At 50.6% G+C, this 20,857-nt stretch overlaps 1 protein-coding gene across 2 annotated transcripts in view; it reads right to left on the minus strand.

The window, feature by feature from the left end:
- Window positions 1–2,118: 2,118 nt before the first annotated feature.
- Window positions 2,119–20,857, minus strand: part of RELA (RELA proto-oncogene, NF-kB subunit) — a 42,342-nt gene continuing 23,603 nt past the window's right edge. Inside the window, exons 3-11 of one of the 2 annotated variants that reach the window (XM_061605708.1) lie at window positions 18,055–18,206; window positions 17,356–17,504; window positions 15,157–15,248; window positions 13,946–14,080; window positions 13,059–13,163; window positions 10,039–10,251; window positions 7,250–7,330; window positions 6,341–6,415; window positions 2,119–4,638 (exon numbers count right to left, since the gene is read on the minus strand). In XM_061605708.1, the coding sequence (XP_061461692.1) occupies window positions 4,013–4,638; window positions 6,341–6,415; window positions 7,250–7,330; window positions 10,039–10,251; window positions 13,059–13,163; window positions 13,946–14,080; window positions 15,157–15,248; window positions 17,356–17,504; window positions 18,055–18,206 (1,628 nt within the window). In that variant the 3' untranslated portion in view covers window positions 2,119–4,012. Of the gene's footprint in view, window positions 4,639–6,340; window positions 6,419–7,249; window positions 7,331–10,038; window positions 10,252–13,058; window positions 13,164–13,945; window positions 14,081–15,156; window positions 15,249–17,355; window positions 17,505–18,054; window positions 18,207–20,857 lie in introns of both variants that reach the window. The other variant, XM_061605707.1, reaches the window with a different exon arrangement.

The raw sequence follows: 20,857 nt of genomic DNA on the forward strand, positions 1-20,857 counted from the left end.
GCTGAGGCAACTAGAACTGTAAATGGTACTCCCAAGTGCAGTCGTGCCATAGAGTTGTACAGCATTATACCATCTATTTCACGAATCCCCTTACTGCTGCCGTACTCCCCATCAAAGGGCAAATGTAAAGCTTGCCACAGTTTCAGGGGCATGTAGACCCCAAGCAGAAGGGGGATCGCGCTGATCTAACCAGCACATGCAACCACTCTGTTGCCCCGTGAGAGTCTTCCTCGTCATAGTTGGCTGCAGGATGCCAAGGGTTACAGCAGGGCTGGAGGGCCAACTGTCATTGGACCCCCAACTCCCATCAGCCCCAGCCAGCATAGCCGACTGGTCAGAGCCGATGGGAGTTGCACCTCAGCAACAGCTGGAGGGCCGGAGGATACCCAAACCTGCTCAGGCACGGAGCAGAAATAGAACTGTCCACTCCTATGCAGCAGATTCACCAGCCTTCGAGGGCAACAACATGCTTGAGGAGCACCCCCGAATTGTCTTTTAACAATTCATAAGAAAGATGATTTCACGTGAACCCCTAGCCGTTATTGATGACGGGCACTACAGAAATGTTTGAAAGAAACGAGGCTCTCGCCTTGGGTGTGCTGGAGGAGACGATCCCATCACCCAGACTGAATTCAGATTCAGCAGGCAGCATTGTTGGCTTCTGCACATGCAACGTGGAAGGGCTGTCGTCTTCTCCTTTGCCTCAGGCAGCAAAATGTCTTGGGCTGGTCCCCTTTCAGGGTGAGGGCAACCCTCTCTGGAACAGGCAACACAGCACTTCCTCCTCGTCAGGATTCGTCTTCACTTCATTCGCCCTCATCCAGCCTGTTACCAAGTCCAGACGGTGGTTCAGCACTTCCACAGCCTCACCTGGCTCTGACGAGGAGCAGGAATCGAGCCAGGCATCATCAGCATCTGATGACGCCCAAATCCCCAGATGACCTCACCCCGCAGTTTCATGTGGGTGTTCAGAAGAGCGGGGGGCTAAGATGGATCCTTGTGAGCAGCTTAAGGGCAGGCACCTACCTGCACAAGACATCAAGAGTGTGGGGCAGGGGCTGAGGCCCTCTAGGCCTCTCTGTTTGGCCCTTGGAACTCCCCCCTGACCACACCCCCGCCTGGCCCTCTTCCATGTCCCGGGTGCTTTTCACGAGCAGCAATGTGTAGCTGGTCTGCTCCTGCCTCTCGCCTCTCTGGTTGAAGGACAGGGAGGGCGTGGGTAGAAATTAGCCTGCTGTACAGAGGCAAAATTGACATTCATTACTCCATCCACTTTTGCCTCAAGCCACCCGCCACTGGCCTGTGGTCCTTGGAAAGCTGCTCAGAAGGGAATGCGGCTCTTGGGCTGAAAAACGGCCCCCATCCCTGGGTTAGGGGTTTAATAATAGAACGTTCCCTTTTCCTCAGGGAAACAAAAGAGAGATAATAAGATGAGTAAGAATGGGGGAAATTAATGATCCAAACTAAAATAAAATACCCAGTCTATGGAGGATACACACTGCTGAGTTATTCCTGGTCCAAGTGTTCTTTTTGGGGGTATACTTAACACAATAGCCTAGAAAAAATGATTATGCTTCTTTTGTTTTACAAAGAAGTATCAGTCTTTTTTTAAAAAAAGACAGCACAGTGAGTTTATCCTTGCTTCCGTGTGATAATGCTCCACCTGAACTTAATGCCCACCAGACAGATGTTTTTCCAGCCTTTCCCAACCTTTTGGCTCCCCAGATGTTGATGGACTACAACTCCCATCAGCCCCAGCCAGCGTGCCCAATGGTCAGGATCTGGGGACCCAAAGGTTGGGAAAGGCTGTTTTAGGCTATGGCTCTCAATGGTCAGGGAAGACGGGTGCAATCCAGAACAGCTGTAGGGCATGAGCTTGGAGACGGGGGAAGGAAAGGCACCCCTACCCCTATATGCCTCCTTAAGAAAGTGGTAGCCACCACGGCTTCTAGCCTTCACGTGAAGAATTCATCGCTGCCAATACTGGTTTGAGGCAACGGCCGTGCCTGCAGGCAAGGACGCAACTTTCTTTGGCCACAGGACCCAGATCTTCTCGACGGGAGTCCCTACGGAAACCACCACATCCCAACTCCACGCTAAAAAAACCCAACCCCTCTCTAGCAGTCTGAGGCTTCAGTTTATTAGTAGGGACCTGCGAAGAGAAGGTGGCAGCGGCAGGAAGAGTGGCCACGTTAGATAACAAAAAAAAGTAGATACAACTGTAAAATAGTAACAGCACTTAAGTGGTTAAGTATCGCCACACACCTACCTCCCCTTTTAAAAATGCAGAAAATAGTATAAAAACCACACAAGGCACAACCCCACCGACACCCTACAAAGGACAGACCCCATTGCTGCCCCCTGCTAGCTTGGTCTGGAAGATGTTTTCACCTCCAGTCTCCCACCCCCCCTGGCTGTAGGCCGTTTCCTACCCTACGGGTGATTGCAGGTGGGGGTCCTGCACCCTTTTTCAGTGCTTAGCTGGGTACACCCACCTGAGGCTGTGGGTCTAACCAATTTGCCACTGAGGAGGGGTGGAGGAACCTGGAGGCTGGCAGATTTTGGGAGACATGGCGATCTGAAGCCCTTGCCCTGGCTGAGCCGTCTTCCAAACCAGCGGCAGGAGAACGAGCAGGACCGGGAGCCAGGCAAGGCTGCAGGGAAAAGGCACCAGCCGTCTCAATTGCACCCCTTTACAGTAACCGAAAAAGAAAAGCCCTTAACTTTTGCCAGCGTTCCCAGATTTGGTTTCGGTGCGGAAGGCGAAAAGCGGCCGACGTCCTCTGTGATTTCTCGTCATTTTCTTTACCTTCCCGGGACGAATGAGAGGGCACAAGCCTACAGCTTTTCAGTGTCGGCTAGCAGATGATGATTTTGGTCTCCTTCTCCTTTCATCCCCGAGGCTGGCCCACCTGGCAGCCTTGTCGCTTAGCCTGGCTTTTAAAAGAACTCTTGTGGAGGGCAGGGGGGCGCGTCCTACGTGCGTGCCACAACGCACTGCGCACATGCCCCGGTTAAGGCAAAGAATAACAAGGCCAAAAGATAACCTGCCTTCCACCCACACCGTTCTGTACACCCTCCAACAGCCTAATGAAGCGAGACAATTTCTTTGCAAAAAGAGAACTACAAAGCATTCCAACCTTTTCTGCCTCTGCCTTGGGAGGGGGGGGGTGAGTGAGCAAGCCCTTGCTTGCCCTGGGCTCAGGGAGGCTGTGGCCCTCCAGATGTGGTTGGCCTCCACCTCCCATCAGCCCCAGCCAGCGTGGCCAATGGTCGGGGATTATGGGAGCTGAAACCCAACACTTTTTAGAGGGCCACACTTCTACCATCCCTGTGGTAGGGTTTCAAGCAGGCACGCATCGTCCACCGGAAGACCCTTGGGATGATGCTTTAAGGCACTCCAGAACTAAGAACAAACACCAAAAAGTAGCTTTGCTTAAAAAAAAAAAAAAATTCTGCTACAGCTACTGTAACTTTTGGAATTGTGCAGCAAAGGAAGAGGTCAGACACAGGCTTCACCTGCTGACTTTCTGCTTGTTGGCACAGTTCTTGAAGGCAAATGAGCAACCCTCCCCCCAACCCTAGTAACATTCTATTTGGCATGAAGAGGAGAAAGTGCCGGTTGTTGAGCTTTAAGAAGGCAACAATGGGAAGGTGGGAAACCCCCACCCGACCTCCAAAACAGTTCCCTGCAACCCCATGCATCTGGAAAGAGGGTAAATGAGAACAGTCTACACCGCACTGATGTACAGTGTAGAATTCCCTCTTTACTGGGTGGGCGGGGTAGAAGAGACCTCACCCCTGTCCACAGTCAAGCAAAGTGATGGTGCTGGTATGGGGTGGGGGAACAACCCTAGACACCCCCCACCCAGCCCCGCCTGCGATCCTTTCCTTGGAAAGCAGGGAGTATCTGTGAGGGAGAAGAGCACATTGACGAGTCTACGCAATTTGGGGCCACGAGGTAGCCAGAGTCCCAAGCCCTCGGGTCCAGAGAAGAGGCCTCCCCCGCAGCTTATGAGTTCAGCTGGCTCAGGATAGAGTTCAAGTCCATATCGACCATGGACGAAAAGCTGTCCTCGCCAGGAAGAGTCCCCAGAAGACCGTTGAAACAGCTGGTGGCTGAGGAGCTGCCCCCGCCGCTACCTCCTTCCCCGTTGCCGCCGCCGCCTCCGGGCTCCCCTTGGGCCCTCCGCTGGGACACCAGGCGGGTGATGCACTCTGGGTAGGTCAGCAGAGTGCCCTGGTTGTCCTGGAGGGCCGGCTGCCCGGCCCCTTCCGTCAGGAGCTGGCGGAACTCGGCCGTGTTGATCCCCTCCAGGCTGGTGTAGGGGGTGTCGTCCAGGATCCCCGCCAGCTCCATAGCCGCCGCGTCCCCCCCTTCAAAGTGAAGGTGCAGGAAGGCGTCCGCGATGCTGGCCTCCGCGTCCGACTCAGAAGGCTGGACCCGCTGGCTCACGCCCAGGCCCGACAGGTCTTCCATGTTTACCGTGCTGAAGGTGGACGGCACAGCCGTAGGAGGAGCAGGAGGCGGGAGATGGTTGGGCCCGGCAAAGAAGCTAGATGAAGGGTGGCCCATGGCCTGGAGCTTTGGAACAGGCAGCTGGGCTTGCCCTGGGGATCCCATGGGCCCCGAGACACCTGCAGGGAGGAGAGGGGGCAGATTATGGCAAAAGGTTAGCAAGGGAACTTACATCAACACTTTCATCACCAGCAAAACTGGCAGCTGCGTTTGGAATTTCAACGTAAAAACGTTTTTAGAATTTTTTTTTAAAAGCTGTCTTTTTTATATATGCAAACAGTGAACTTTTAAAAGCTGCTTTCACACGTGTCGTCAGTGCCTGAAGCAGTTGTGCAGACCAGAGGAACGAGACAAGCAACTTGCACAGCAGGGGACAGGGAAAGCCAGGGGTGCACCAGATGCTCTTGGGACTCCAACTCCCATAATTCCTGACTGTTGGCCACCCAGCTGGAGCTGATGGGAGCTAGAGTCCAACATGTGTTTGCAGGGGCACAAGTTCCCCCATCCCTGTTAATACAGGGTATTTATTTTTGGAAGAAAGGCCAGAGTATAATCATCATCACCATCATAATTTGTTTGTATTAACTTTGCATGGGTGGGATCTTTGACATTTGTGGATGTTCATGCAATTTTGCATTACATATTCCTGTTGTATGGGGATTAATGGCAGAGCAGGAAGAATGGACTTTATGTGCCCCAGTGGTCGCTAAGGCTCTCATACTTCGAGCCCGGAAGGACAAATACCCGCCACCTCTTATGCAATGCTTTGACAACCAATGGCTTGGCCACACCCTTGCTACATTTGAGCGTCCTTTCTATAAACACCAACTTGACCTGGCTACACATCTGGAATATTTAGATGGCATCTAATGATCTATATGTGCAAATGAAAATGGACGTGCTGATGTTTAGATGTGAGCTGATGGGTCTTTCATTTTTCTGTATTTTCTTTCCCCCCCGTTAATTGTAATTAAAAAACAATTAAAAAAATATTATATTGCATTTATACTCCATCTTTCCTCTAAGGAGCTCAAGGTGGCATACATGGTTCTCTTCCTCGTACTTTTATCCTCTCAACAAGCCTGTGAGGTAGGTTAGGGCTCAGAGATAGTGACTGGCCCCAAGGTGAGCTTCAGGACCCAGCGGGGATGTGAATCCTGGTCTCCCAGGTCCTAGTCTGACACCCTAGTCCCAATGCTGTGCTGGCCCTCTTGTCTCTCTCAAGTGTCAAAGGCCAGGGTGAAGAGGTGCATCTCCAGCATATGAGCCACGCTGTGTAATGAGGGAGCCAGGCGCACCTCTGTGGGGAGGGAATCTGGCTGTGGAATTCATATGCGGGGCCAGGAAGAGGATGCAATCCTCAAGAATGAATAGACGTCGATAGCTGGGAACGATGAGAAAGGGAAATGGGAAAGTGGGAGGGAACAAAGGACATTGGAAGCTGCCTTATACCGAGTCAAACCATTGGCCCATCTAGCTCAGTACTGTCCACACTGACGGGCAGCGGCTCTCCGGGGTTTCAGGCAGGAGTCTCTCCCAGCTGTCCCGGGAGATGCCAGGGGCTGAACTTGAGGCCTTCTGCATGCAAGGCAGATGCTCTACCACCGAGACAAAAAAGAGGGAGCGGGTGGACAGGCGCTGAATGCCAACTAACAGTTTGAACAAAGCAAAGAACAATCTTGAGCTGCTAGTCCATAGGGAGGTCAGAAAAACCACAGAGTTATTACAAGCTTCCCAGCTAGGCCAATTCCCCTACCACCCTAGACAAGTAGTTGACTTGATGGCAGCGTTTTGGGAGTGGAAAGTTTGGGAACACCTTACCACTGGTGTTGGGCCTGGCCGGCCCATGTTTCGGAACAGCGATGCGTCGTGGGGAGCGTGACTCTGGAGTCCCGACTGCTGGGGAGGAGGAAGAGCAGAAGGAAATGGAACATGCAACATCCTGGAAGTGCTCAGCCGAGGATTAAACCGCTCCCTCCCTCTATAGATGCAGGGAGCTACCTTACCCCCAGTGAGATTGATCCATCTAGGCCAGCCGTTCCCAACCAGTGTGCCACCAGATGTTGTTGGACCACAATTCCCATCTTTCCTGACCATTGACAATGCTGGCTGAGGCTGATGGGAGTTGTGGTCCAACAACATCTGGTGGCCCACTAGTTGGGAAAAGCTGATCTAGGCTAACGCTGCCTGCTCTGGCAGTGGCTCTCTAGGGCCTCAGGCAGAGGGAGATCTTTGCCCATCACCTCCTTCTGAATGGAGATGCCGCAGACTGAACCTGGAACGCTCTGCACGCAAAGCATGTGCTCTTTATTGCCGGGTCACCAAGAGGGCAGATGCCCCCAGAATCGAAGCTGGGTCTTGCAGAGTTCCACCTCCTACATCCCTCTAAGTCCTGGGAAGGTTGGTCCCTTAGGGCAAATGGGCCATCCTCAGTCGGCCCCCACCTGCCTGCCTTCTTGACCGCAACCAGTTCAGAGGGTGGCCCTTGCCAGTCACCTCTCTCCCCCCTCTCAGTCTCAGCGGTGCCCCTTGCAGAACTCAGCAGGGAGGAAAAGGACGGGGACAAGCCTGGAATGAGTTGGCCCCGCCTGCCGCTGGCCCCGCCCACTGCAGGCCTCCTTGCCTGATGCCCCACCAGCCCTGACGGGCATCAGCCACCACCCGTCTCGCTCTAAGAAAGGAAGTTCTTTCAGCCAACCACCATGCCCTCCTTTTGCCCTCCCTCCCTACCTGCAAAAGGCGTCTTCTGCACAAAGTTCTTGAAGGTGCCAAGCGTCCGTTTGCGTTTCTCCTCAATGCGATTAAAGTCCCCTGTCCAAACAAAAAAGGGGGAAGAAAATACATGACGCCTTCGCTCGGAAAGGGGGCAGATAACGCATCCCCCAATGATTGACAAGGATCAGTGCCTCAATAATTAATCACTTGGAGGACTTTATATTCAAAATGTAAATGTGATGCCTTCAAGTCAATCCCGACTTATGGCGACCCTATGAAGAGGGTTTTCACGAGGCTGAGAGGCAGCGACTGGCCCAAAGTCACCCAGTGAGCTTCATGGCTGTGTGGGGATTCGAACCCTCGTCTCCCAGGTCGTAGTCCAACACCTTAACCACTACGCCACACTGGCTCTCACTTTATATTCAAGCGGTATATACATTTTGTTAAATACAAATAAATAGATAAGAGACCCACTGTGGGGCATTTTTACTCAGCAGTAAAAATGGGTGCCGTCTAAGAAAGGATGATGGGAACAAAGTGAAAGTTCTGCTTTTTAAATAAAAAAAAAGGCCTCGCAATTGGTTTTGGGTGCTTATTGAAGACTTTCCTCTTTCAACAAGCCTTCTAAGTGGAGATCGTTATTCCAGTTGGATTAGATTTGATTACCTAGACTGGATATGAAGTATAACACCTGTCCTGGCCCAGCTGCACTGGCTACCAATATGTTTCCGGGCCAGATTCAAAGTGTTGGTTCTTACTTATAAAGCCCTTAACGGCATCGGACCGCAATACCTGGCGGAACGCCTCTCCCGCTATGTACCTACCCGGTCGCTGCGCTCGACGTCGAAGGCCCTTCTCCGTGTCCCAATGCATAGGGAGGCACGGAGAACGATAACTAGAGCTAGGGCCTTCTCAGTGGTGGCCCCCGAACTATGGAACGCCCTCCCTGATGAGATACGCCTGGCGCCTTCTTTGCTATCTTTTCGGCGCCAGGTAAAGACCTATCTCTTCGCCCAGGCATTTTAAAAATTTTAAAATTTGAATTTAAAATTGAAAATTTTTAATTATGTTTTATTGTGTTTTTGTATTTTAACCTGTTTTATTATGCTGTGCACCGCCCTGGGAGCTTATTGCTATAGGGCGGTCTAAAAATGTAATAAAATAAAATAAATAAATAAATTGATATATAGAGTAGATGCTAGCCAATTAGGGCAAGTGGCTTCCCATTAGTTGCTGGGCCAACTTCAAGGTGCTAGTTTTGGTGTACAAAGCCCTATGCAGCTTGGGACCACCAGGATACCTGAAAGATCGTCTGACCCCTTATATACCCAGTTGATCACTGCGCTCTGCAGGTGAGGGGCCTCCTGCAGATACCATCTTACCAGGAGGTCCATTCCGCACAACATAGGAAGTGGACCTTCAGTGTAGTGGCATCTACTCTGTGGAATTCCCTCTCCTTAAATATTATTAGACAGGCACCATCTCTGATTCTTTTTGGCACCTACTGAAGACCTTCCTCTTTCAACAAGCCTTTTAAGTAGAGAATTCATTCCAGTCTGTGTTTGTGCTGGAATTGCTTTTTAAGATTTTTAAAGTTTTTTAAAAAAGATGTTTTATGTTCAAGATGTTTTAACATTTTATTTTAAAAACATTTTTAGTGTTTTGTCCCTTGTTTGCTGCCCTGGGTCCATTCTAGGAGGAAGGGATAGAAATTTAATTAACAATAACAACAACAGGGGCACTGCCCCACCAACCTCAGTCCACCTTCAACCAGTCCCCACCTCCCCTCTTATTTTCAACCAATCCACAGGGTGGCTACCTTTCAGCTTCTCCTCCTGCTTAGATTCAGTGTTGCTCTTGCAGAACTCAGCAGGGGGAAGGAGGAGGAGAAAGGGGACAAAACTAGAATTAGTTGCCTCTGCCCAGGGCCAGTGCCAGAAGACAGCCAGGTTGGGCCCTGGGCAAGGACCCATGTGACTCAGAGGGGACCCTGAAGGACCTCTCCTTAGGATGGGAGGGCAGCGTTCCCGTTCTGTGGCAGCATCGGGTCCTGCGACCCGATCATGCCACAGATCGCAGAGAGGGAGCCCCCAGGCACCCCCCCCCAGTACAGACAGCGTGGGTTCAATAAGCTCACCTGCACACCCCACTTTCCTCTCCTGTCGGTGTGAGTGCTGTGCGCATTCTGTGCGTGCATGCCTGCCATCACCCAAGGGGGCGGTGGGAGCTTCCCTAAGGGGCTGAAGCTGCCCTCTTGGTTGATGGGAGGCATGCACGCTCCGTACGCACGTCCTTAACAAAACACAAGAGGTAGGTAGGGCACACAGGAGGGCTTATTAGCCCCATGCCTCCTGTATACGGTGTGTGCTGGGCTATGGCATTGCAGGCCCAGGGCAGGCTGGTGACCAAGGGCCTTGTGACGCCTGGCATTGACCCTGCCTCTGCCTGCCATTGGCTCTGGCTCCGCCTACTGGTTCCACCTTTCTTCCACCCCACCAGTCCCAATTCACACCAGTCTGGATGGATAGACAGAGACAGATAGAGATAGATAGAAATAGGCTAGTCCATTAGGGCAAGTGGGGCACTGCCCCACCAACCTCAGCCATTCAAGGAGAGACCTTATCCCAGTCCACATCTGTGTCAGGATTGCTTTTCAGATTCTTGTTTTGTGTGTGTTTTATACATAATTGCTATTCGTTTTAAACTGTCTTTATATATGCAATTTTTAAAATATATGCTATTATTGTACCATAAACGCCTCACAGGAAGTGAATCATACATGAAACAAACAAGTGTAAAAATACCTTCATCGGGGAGGTACCGGAACTCCATGGGCCCGCTGACTTCCTTGTCGGACGGGCGACGCAGCTGCATCTGGACGGTCACCGGCTCGCGGAGGGCTTGGTCCATGTACGGCGGGGTCTTGAAGACAATGGCCACTTGGCGATGGACGTCGGCTTGCGAGAAGGACCCCTTTGCCTCCCAGGAGTCCTTGAAGAAGCGGACTTCAATGTCCTCTGGGGACAGAAGCAGAGGAGTGGGGGGAAAGAGTCAAGGGTTTTCAGGCTCATTAGGAGCATCAGAAGAGCCCTGCAGCTAGATCAGGCCAGTGCCCATCAAGTCCGGCACCCTGCTTTCACAGTGGCCAATCAGATTACTCCAAGAAGCCCACAGGCAGGGCGTGAAGGCAAGCACCCTCCGTAGCTGTTATCCATAGGAAGCTAAAAGGAGCCTGGCTGCTGGATCAGGCCAGTGGCCCATCTTGTCTAGCATTGTGCTTTCACAGTGGCCAACCAGATGCCTCAACGGGGAGCCCAAAAAGCAGGACCTGGGGGCAACTCCCCCCACCTGTGATTCCCAGCAACTGGAATTCAGAGGCATACTGCTTCCGCATGCAGAGAGAGAACGTGGCCACAGGGGGCTAGTAGCCACTGATAGCCCGATCCTCCATGGATTTGTTTAGTCTGCTTTTAAATCCATCCAAGTTGGTGGCCATCACTGCCTCACTGAGGGTGTGAAGGGCGGGCTGGGAGAAAAAAAAAGCAGGAAATGCCAACACCTAGCCTTTCTCCCCCCCCCCCCTCATCCATAGAATCCCCTCCTGTTCCCAAACTGGGAAATCGCCCACAAGACATTTGGAAGGCAACAGACTAAAACATGTGCAAGTTCACACACACAAAATCTGGAAGACTCTTTCACATTCTGAAAATCTAAACGGACTCCCTCAAGTTGCCTGCGAGATCACCATTGGCTGAGATGCAGTCACATGAGGGCAAACGTGACAAGAGGCCACATCCACACCATACATTTATTCCACGTTCAATAGTCATGGCTTCCCCCAAAGGATCCTGGGAAGGGTAGTTTGTGAACAGTGCAAAGAGTTGTTAGGAGACCCCGATTCCCCTCACAGAGTAACAATTCCCAGAGTGGTTTAATAGTCTATCCCTCTTCCCAGATAACTCTGGGAATTGTAGCTCTGTGAGGAAAAGGGGGCTCTCCTAATAACTCTCTGCACACATCACAAACTACATGTCCCAGGATTCTTTGGGGGAAACCACGACTGTTTAAAGCGGAATAGCAATGGAATGTATGGTGTGAATCTGCCCAGAAACAGCAACTGAGCAGGGCTGAAATGTCAGCAATGCAAGTTGGCCAAACTGTGATGGAAGAAGAGGTTGCTGTGGCCAGATGAAACCGAGCGACAAGACTGAGTCCTGCCTTGAAAAATAATTAAGTGTGGAAAGGCCTCACTTAAATTTTAAAGGCCCGCCTTGAAAAAGAATTAAGTGAGGAAAAGTTATAAAAGGCTCAGCCGACACAGCAAGCTTTAGAGACTGTTGCGAGCATCCGACTGGAAGGGGTTTCTGAGTTGTCCTCGCTGTCGAGAAAATGGTTCCTTGGCCTGGGAAAAGGATTCCTTACTCGAGACGTACAGGCTGGGATGCTCTTTGGAGAAAGATGCGATTTCATGCCAGAGACACCAGCGTTATCTGGAGAGAGCCTTGGTGCCTCAAGGTTGGAGCCGGGGCCTGCTCACTGGGACGGCAGGTGCGCTGAGGGAACGCACACAGGCCACGGCACAGGAAAAGCACTGGAAAGCTCTCCCTGAAAAGCCTTCCAATTGGCTGTTAGGCTTCATCTTGGATGCGACTATATAGTGTCCAACATGAGGGTCGCTTCTGCTTGGGTTGAGTCCCTTTTGCAAGTAATTTTCAATGTGAGGGACGTGATAGATTAAATTGCCCTATTACCCTGAGAGGACACTGGAACTGTATGTGCAGAATTTCTTGGTCGATACGAATTAAGTTAACGACGGAGATAGGGGCCAAGTTCCTCTTCTCAAAGGACTCATAAAAGGGTTGATACTTCCCAATTGCAACCCTAATTGCAACTAATCATGTATTTTCTCTTGTTTTGTTGGGCCTGTGACCACATAAACTCAACTAATCTAAAATTAGCCTTTTTCTTTGTCCTGGGCCCTCACAATCTTCCGGACGCACTTGCAACACCTTGTGGTCCTTTGCTCTTGGTAGGTCAATGTTTCTATGCTCTGTTGGTGTATTAGAGCGAGGACCATTCAGCGCATTTGTTTTCATTCTGTTTTACAATTCCCAAAAGTATTTTTAATGTTGTTTCCTTACTGTGTTTCTCACTAGCACTCTGGTTCTTGTTTATGCTGCCATTCTTAAATATTTTCGGCTAAGTTTTAGTACTAGATTCAGTACTTTGGCCATCTCGGTTAATTGCTACTTGAGTAGCCCGTTTGCCTGGGGCTCCCGGAAGCAGCGCATCTGGGTCTTCACTCTTGCTTTCTTTGGGATGTCCGGATAGGAGTCTCCTGGTGCAGATGTAAGGAGTGGTGGCAGCAGCCTACCTTGCAGCGTTGGTTTTATACCCCTGGTACGTTGAAACTGGTGTTTGCCTACAAAAGCTGGAGTTTTGGGGCCCGGTGATCTCGACACCCACCCCAACTAAAAATTGCCTTTTAAAAAAACTATGCCATTAGAAAAGGGCATACACAAACACACACGGTTTTACTCTCTGAACCTTCATAGAATCGTAGAGTTGGAAGGGGCCTATAAGGTCATCCAGTCCAACCCCCTGCGCAATGCAGGAATCCAAATCAAAGCATCCCCGACAGATGGCTGTCCAGCTGCCTCTTGAATGCCTCCAGTGTCAGAGAGCCCTCTTCCTCTCTAGGTAATTGGTTCCAGACATCCTTGGCAATCTCTTCCAAGGCTAGATCTCCCCATCTCTTTCAAAGCTCAAGGGGGCTGTAGCTGATGGGGGAAAAAACACTGCAGAGAACAGGGAGGAAGTGTACCTTTCTGGACTTTATCACAAAGAAGGAAGATCTCATTGCCGCCAAGACAGCTCCCCGAATTGCGGTTAACACGGCAGATCTTCAATTCAGCTGTGTTGGGAGCACCTGGAAAAAGAATAAGAAATTGGAGAGGGCGTCCGGAGTCACCTTAATAAGTGGCAAGACGGGAGGTGGAATATAGGAGACTGTTTCATACTGAGTCAGACTGCTGGCTCAGTACTGCAGACACTGACAGGCAGCGGCTCTCCAGGGTTTCAGGCAGGCGCCTTTCCCAGCCCTCCATGGAGATGCCGAGAGCTGTTGCAATGCAAAACAGGCGCTCCACCACTGAGCTATGGACCTTCTTCAAAAAACACATATCCTAGTCCTCATGGTTCTGGGAAGAGGGGCCAGCTGTCAAACCGCTCTGGGAATGGTAGCTCTCTGAGGGGAAGAGCATCCTTCACAGACTACACTTCCTGGGATGCTTGTGTGTGGGGGAGCCAGGACTATTCAAGTGGAATAAATGCACGGTGCGAATGTGATTACAGAGCTACAATTCCCAGAGCGGTTCAACACTCAGTTGCTCTTCCCAGAGGACAGCTGTGAAGTTGCTCTGAGCCTCTCAGATATCATAGAATCATAGAATAGTAGAGTTGGAAGGGGCCTACAAGGCCAGCGAGTCCAACCCCCTGCTCAATGCAGGAATCCAAATCAAAGCATTCCCGACAAATGGCTGTCCAGCTGCCTCTTGAAGGCCTCCAGGGTCGGACATCCCAAAAAAATCCATGAATGGCCAACGCTGGATGTGCTCCACAGCCCACCCTGGGTCCTGCCCCCCATGAATGGGACGGCGGGTGCCCCCGCTCAACTCCGCTGCCCCCTGCCCCTCCAAGGCCAGCACTCACGATTGTCATAGATGGGCTGCGAGACTGCCAGAGGAAGCTGGGCTAAGTGGCCGCTGCCTGCATCCTGGATCCACACCTGGAAACAGAGTCGAACTGCGTTCAGGTCGTAGTCTCCTTTAAGCTCCTCTAAGGAGGCTGGAACCAGGCGGGGGTTGGGGTGGGGGGAAGAGAAAGAGGTGTAAAGAAAAATACAGTCAGACTAGAGAAAGCAGAGGTGTAACTCCGTGGGACAGACTGTGCTTTGCATCCGGATGACCCAACCCCTGGAATCTCCAATGGAAAAGGATGAGGCAGCATTGGGATGGGGGAAAGTGGAATCTTTTTTGGGCCAGGGGGCCGGATTTCCTTCTGGACAACCTTCCGGGGGCCGCACAGAGCAATGCATGCAAATTTGAGCCTGGAGGGCACCCTGATAGGACCGACTACAGTTGGGCTGGATGGCTACTATTACAGGGTGGAGAATCTAATTTCAGCCCAAGGACCACATTCCCTTCTGGACAACCTTCCAGGGGCCAAGTGCCAGTGGTGGGCGGGGCCCGAGGCAAAAGTGGGCGGAGCAACGGATGTCAATTTTAAGCTTTGCACAGCAGGCTAGCTTCTACACACACACCCTCACACCCCTCTCTGTCCTCCACCCTGGCAGGCAAAAGCCACGGTCAGAGTTGAAGGACGTCTTCCAGGCAGGCAAAAACTACTTAGGGTCCAAAGCAAAGCCAGTGATGAGTGTCCTAAGGGCCAGATGGAGAGGCCGGGGGGGGCACATTTGCCTGACGGGCTTGAGATTTCCCCATCGCTGAGACAGCAGGTGATGGGATAAGGCCCTTCTCTGTTGAAGACTCCAGAGAGGAACTGCAATTGTCATAATACAGTAGGGCCCCACTCATACAGCGGGTTAAGTTCCGGACCCCCGCTGTAAAGCGAAAACCGCTGTAAAGCGGATCCCATTGACTTACATTGACCAAAATGGTGCCCGATGGCCAAAAAACGCCGTAAAAGCGGAACAAGCGCTGTAAGAGTGGGGTCTTTCTGCAATTGACAACTGCTGCATTAGCGGAACGCTGTAAAGTGGGGCCCTACTGTACAGACAACTCTCAGCTAGAGAGGCAAAAACCAGTCCAAGCTGGTCTGAGGCAGCTGCTCACATTCCTACAACGGACTCCCCCCCCCGACAAAAAGAATTACAGTCCTTGCCAAGGGGGGGGGCTCCTCACCATTGAACGGGTTGTTGCTGGTTTCGATCCGCTTGGCCACAGCTTTGTCCAGGTCTCGTTTCCGCACGCACTGGATCCCCAGGTTCTGGAAGCTGCGAAGGGCACGCGGAGAGGACAGGGGTCAGTGCGCGTCTCGGAGGGAGGGGGGAGGAAGAGGAGGGAAAGAGAAAAGCACGTCTGCTTCCGCAAACACCAGCGGGGAAGATTCCCCACATCCTGCCTCCATGCGGAAATGCTAACGCTGAAACCCTGGCCCGTGCGCTGCTGTCGTTTTGCTCTTCCGTACAGACACTTGCGCGAAGATTGTCATCTCAACCGGGGGGGGGGGGCTCAGCAGGTTTTTAGGTTATCTTTCCCCCCTGCGGATTGGGGTAAAGCCGGTGACATTTCAAGCGACGGCTGTTAAAACAGGGGGCCACAAACTACTCCCCGAGGTTAAACTGGCAGGATTTTTTAAATTATGTTTGGCAATTTCAGCAGCTCAGTTTGTGCGTGTTTGCACTTGTCTGCAAACGGCAATGCTCGGGGAAGGTTGCAGCTCAGTGGTAGCGCATCTGCTTTGCGTGCAGGAAGGAGGTTCAATCTAGGGCCAGCAACAGACCACAGCAGACCCTTGGGCACCAGACTGCAGTGGGCTGCTGGCTCCTCCCACCCGAACGTGCTTAAATACACCTGGTTGTGCCACCTCTTGCTTTGCTGCCTCAGAGCTTGCGCTCGCTATCAGCCAAAATGGCGGCTCACGCAGATACAGCAATACAAGAGGTGGCGCAACTGGGCATGTTTAAATATGTGCGTGGGGGTGTTGCCTGGGAGCGTGGAGCTCCGCGCCACCATCCAGTTGCGATTTGCAATCACACCCCGCAACCCGATGCTGGTGGGGATCGCAGAGTGGGGGCCAGATGTAGGGGCCCACGGCCAGTGCCTGTTCTGTTCGCCCATTGGCGCCGGGCCTGGTTCAATCCGCAACAGCATCTCCGGGTAGTAGTGGGTCTGACTCAGCAAACGCTCATCTTGATTCAAAGGGCAGGACGATTCATTAACAGCTAAGTCAATCTTCTTCTGGGACACCCCCCCCCAACTGTAATTGGTCTTCTTGCAATTTGAAGATGACCAAGATGGGCGAAGGGCACACGTTAGGCACGCGGCGAGCCTGTCTCCTACTTTAGAACACAGACTGAGGCTCAGTGAAAAAATAATGATTCTCTGTTAACGGTTGATTGTGCATCAACTGTTGGAAGCTCTATGGTTGTGATTGTGTTGTGGTTCATACTTCCTTGGTGAATCATTGGGTGGATGGGTGGGGGAATCTCCTTCATGTTCTTTCCTTTCCTTTTCTGGCCATTTGTTCACCGTGTCCCCAGTTTACCTACGTTTACTGTATAGGGCGACATGATTTTTATGACAGTGGTGTCCTGGATGTTTTGTTTTCCTTGAAACCTCAATTAAAAAAAAAGATTACCAGGATGAACTTAAAACTTTTGAAAAAGGGGCTATCTTTTGTACTGACTCAGTAGAAAAGAGCTTCCTATGTTCCTGTTTAAAGTGGCCTCTATCCAGAATCATGAAGACTGGAATCTTACTTTCTTTTTAACAGGAGGGCTGCAGTTCAGTAGTGCAGCAACAGGATTTGCCTGCAAAAGGTCCCAGGTTCAATCCCTTGCATCTCCAGAGAGGGCTGGGAAAGGCTCCTATCTGAAGCCCTGGACAGCTGTGTAAACAATACTGAGCTAGACAGACCCAGTGGGCCTGATTCAGGATAAGGTGTTGCTGTTTATATAATTTGATAATTTTATCTATTAAATTGTGTTTATGTTTTGCACACAAATTGCAAAGGCTAGCCGCTGGTGCAAATGCCTATAGATCCATCTCCAAACCATCCTGCACGATGGCCAGAGAGGGGGGGGTAGAGGGGGTAGAGGGAGGGAGAGAGAGGGCGGGAGAGGGAGGGAAAGAGAGAGGGAGAGAGAGAGGAAAAGATAGGGAGAGAAAGAGAGAGGGAGGGGGAGAGAGGGAAAGAGAGAGGGAGAGAGAGAGGGAGAGATAGGGAGAGAAAGAGAGAGGGAGGGGGAGAGAGGGAAAGAGAGAGGGAAAGAGAGAGGGAGAGAGAGAGGAAAAGATAGGGAGAGAAAGAGAGAGGGAGGGGGAGAGAGGGAAAGAGAGAGGGAGGCCCAGCTCACCCCTCACCCCACATCTGCTCACCTGTGGATGGAGCGTTCCGGTGACAGCTCTGCTTCGTAGTAGCCTTCTTTGCAGTCTTTCCCCACCAGGTCGTGGGGGTGCGGCCGGTAGGGGAGCTCTTTGGTCACCAGCGAGATGCGGACCTTGCCTGGGCCCACGTAGTTGTGGATCTGGAACCAGAGGCAGGAGAGTTCACATGTGGGGAAGGGCCGCAGCTCAGTGGTAGAGTGTCTGCTTCTTGCATACAAAATCCCGGGATCAATCCCCAAAGGGGCATCTCCAGGAAGGTCTCAGAGAGAGACATTCCCCACCCCCCAACACTTTGTGGAGAACTGCTGCTCCACCACCGCTTAGTCCAGCGTTTACAACAACCTTGCAAGGTAGGCTGGTGTTACCTTCCCTGCCCTGGAGAGGAAGAGGCTGCAGCTCAGAGGCAGAGCCTCTGCTTTGCATGCAGAAGCTCCTGGGTTCAATTCCCGGCCTCTCCACGTAGGCTGGGAGAAACCCCTCGTCTGAAATCCTTGAGAGCGGCTGCCAGTCAGTGCAGATGATACCAAGCTAGGGGGCTCGCTGGTCTGCCTCAGTGTGAGGCAGCTTCCTCTGTGGCTGGGCCTGGTGGACTCCCCTTATCTGCCCCAGTCGCAACATGGACCTGCTGGGCTGGGCTGGCGGCCTCTCTCCCCAAGTACCTCATCCCACTCCAAATACAGTGGGGCTGACCTTGATGGTGGGGTGGGTCTTGGTGGTGTCTGTGCTGCGCTCCCCAGGAATGGAGCCGGCCAGGCGCCCCTCGCACTGGTAGCGAAAACGCATGCCACGCTGCTTGGGCTGTTCAATTATCTCCACGACGGGCGTGTTGCTGGGGGGAGGGTCTTGAGGTGAAGAGGAAAAAAAAGATACATTACTATTATTATATCAACATGATTACTGCTGTTATTCACAACAACAATGATTAATAATGATATTAATATTTATGTATACACCACTCATTGCCAAAATAGGCACCTAAGTGATTTAGAGAGCATAAAAACCAGTTACACAAACACCAAGCTAAAAACATCCATAGCTACGATCCCACTAACAACTGTAAACATCCCAGGCATTTTAGCATGTGTTTTTAAATTGTTTTTATATTGTTTTGAATTTTAAAATTGTGTTTTAAATTGTTTTTAAGATATGTTTTTAAATTGTATATTTGTTTTAATGTTTTTGATTGCTGTAAACCGCCCAGAGAGCTTCGGCTGTGGGGCGGTATACAAGTGCAATAAATAAATAAATAAATAAATAATAAAAATACACAATAAATCAATCCCACTGAAACACGGCAGTCAGAAAGAGGACACTCAGGTGGAGAGATTAAGGGAAAATGGAAATGGATTGCCTTCAAGTCGATCCCGACTTATGGCGACTCTATGAATGGGGTTTTCATGGTAAGCAGTATTCAGAGGGGGTTTACCATTGCCTTCCTCTGACGATGAGTGGCAGTGACTGGCCCCAGGTCACCCAGTGAGCTTCATGGCTGTGTGGGGATTTGAACCCTGGTCTCCCAGGTCGTAGTCCAACACTCTAACCACTGTGCCACACTGGCTCTCTGAGATCAAGGGATTGCCTGTGTAAACAAACCACCCTACCCCACCCAGAAGCCCTTGGCAATTCTGTGCTTCTGAAGTAACCCAGGCTGCAGCTGATAGGTACTTCTAGTCCTCAAGACTGGGAGACAAGAGTGTGTTTAGTTTCTTAAGACACACACACACACACACACACAAACATGGAACTCACAACTGCTTTAGAATCTATGTCCTATAAGGCTGGGAAACCAACACCTCCATCTGTCTTTGGTTTTCCGAAACAGCTATTGCATTTAGCTGTAAACCAAGGATTTTCTTAAAAAAACCACCACTTCATCCATATGCATTGTAAAGAGTACATATGTGCATTGACACTTTCCCCTATATGGGTTGCAAAAATGGCCATTCCAGTTCCTGGCCTGGAAGAGTATTACTAAAGCAGAGTGTAACTGAGAATGTGCAGAGTATCTTTCCTTCATTACTGAATAAGCACAGTCGGCCTACCACCCCATCTGGGGAGTAGACAGAAGAGACTCCAGGTTTAGGAGGTGCCCAAGTTCATACCAACATATCAAGGTACTTCAATTAATTAAATGATAATAATATTAGTAATAAATTATATTAAAATACAGCAAGCACCTTCATTGTACAGTTTTCAACTCTTGCTAAAGACTTTTTCAGCTTAGGACAGCCAACCCAGACATGTCATCTTAATTATGTACAGTTGTCTTTATAATTATTTATTTTATCTATAATTGGATAATTGTATTATGGCAAAAAATGAATATTTAAGATTTTTATGTTATATATAAACATTGCTTAATGAATTAAGCAATTAAGGAAAATCACCCCTCCCTCAATGAAATGAAAATTGCCATGCTTCTCTCTCTTATTAAACCTGCTCAGTTATTTCTTTAGTGCCATGTTTTAATCCCGCAGTGGGGAATGTGTGGCCCTCCAGATATTGTGGGACTTCCACACAAGGCCACCAGCAGTGGTGACTCCATGTCAGTGGGAGAGTGGAATCTGCTCCGAGTTTTAGTCCAAACTTTCAAGGAGCTCAGCATCTTGGACAGCTCCTTGAAAGTTTGGACTAAAACCCGGAGTGGATTCCACTGCCCCACCGACATGAAGCTGCCAGCCGCCACCAGACACCACCTTGCTGAAGCTGAGCATGTCTGGATCTGGTCAGTGCCTGGATGGGCGACTAGCCGAGGACCACAGGTACACCACCGTGGGTGCCGTGAGGGAAGTAAGGCAGGATACAAGAAGGGGGGAGGACCACCTTCCATCAGCCCTAGCCAGCATGGCCAATGGCCAGGGATGATTTTTGACAGTATTAACAGAAGTATACATTCCAAATCACATGAAGTACTATTTGGCACTAGTTAGGCCTCATCTTGAATACTGCATCCAGTTTATTATTCATTTATTAAATTTATATCCTGCCCTTCCTTGCAGGAGGAGGAGGAGAAGTAGTTCTGGACACCACACTTTAAGTAGGATGCGGACAAACTGAAACAGGTTCAGAGGAGGGCAACGAGGATGATCAGGAGACTGGAAACAAAGCCCTGAGAGAACTGGGCATGTTTAGCCTGGAGAAGAGAAGACTGAGGGGAGACATGACTGTTGGAATAGGCAAATGTTGCATGTTCCCTTTATGGGATATTTGAGGAATATCCTATGTACCTGTTTTACCATGATGTAACTTCCTAATGGGTGGGGTTACTTACCTGACTTCCTCCTCCTTTGTCCTGGGGGATTTTTGAATATTCTCCATTGCTGATCTTCCCACCATTGGGAGAGGATGCATGGCAGGTGCTCTCTCTGCTGAGAGCATCAATACTAAAGACTAAGATGGACTGAGACTATTTTTCTTTCATCTAAGCTAGAGCCTATGTTTCTGAACATATGAAGAATTCGTGAGTAAATGCTTTATCTTTTACCTAAGAAGA

The sequence above is a fragment of the Rhineura floridana genome, chromosome 22, assembly GCF_030035675.1.
Source record: "Rhineura floridana isolate rRhiFlo1 chromosome 22, rRhiFlo1.hap2, whole genome shotgun sequence".
Classification (NCBI taxonomy): domain Eukaryota; kingdom Metazoa; phylum Chordata; class Lepidosauria; order Squamata; family Rhineuridae; genus Rhineura; species Rhineura floridana.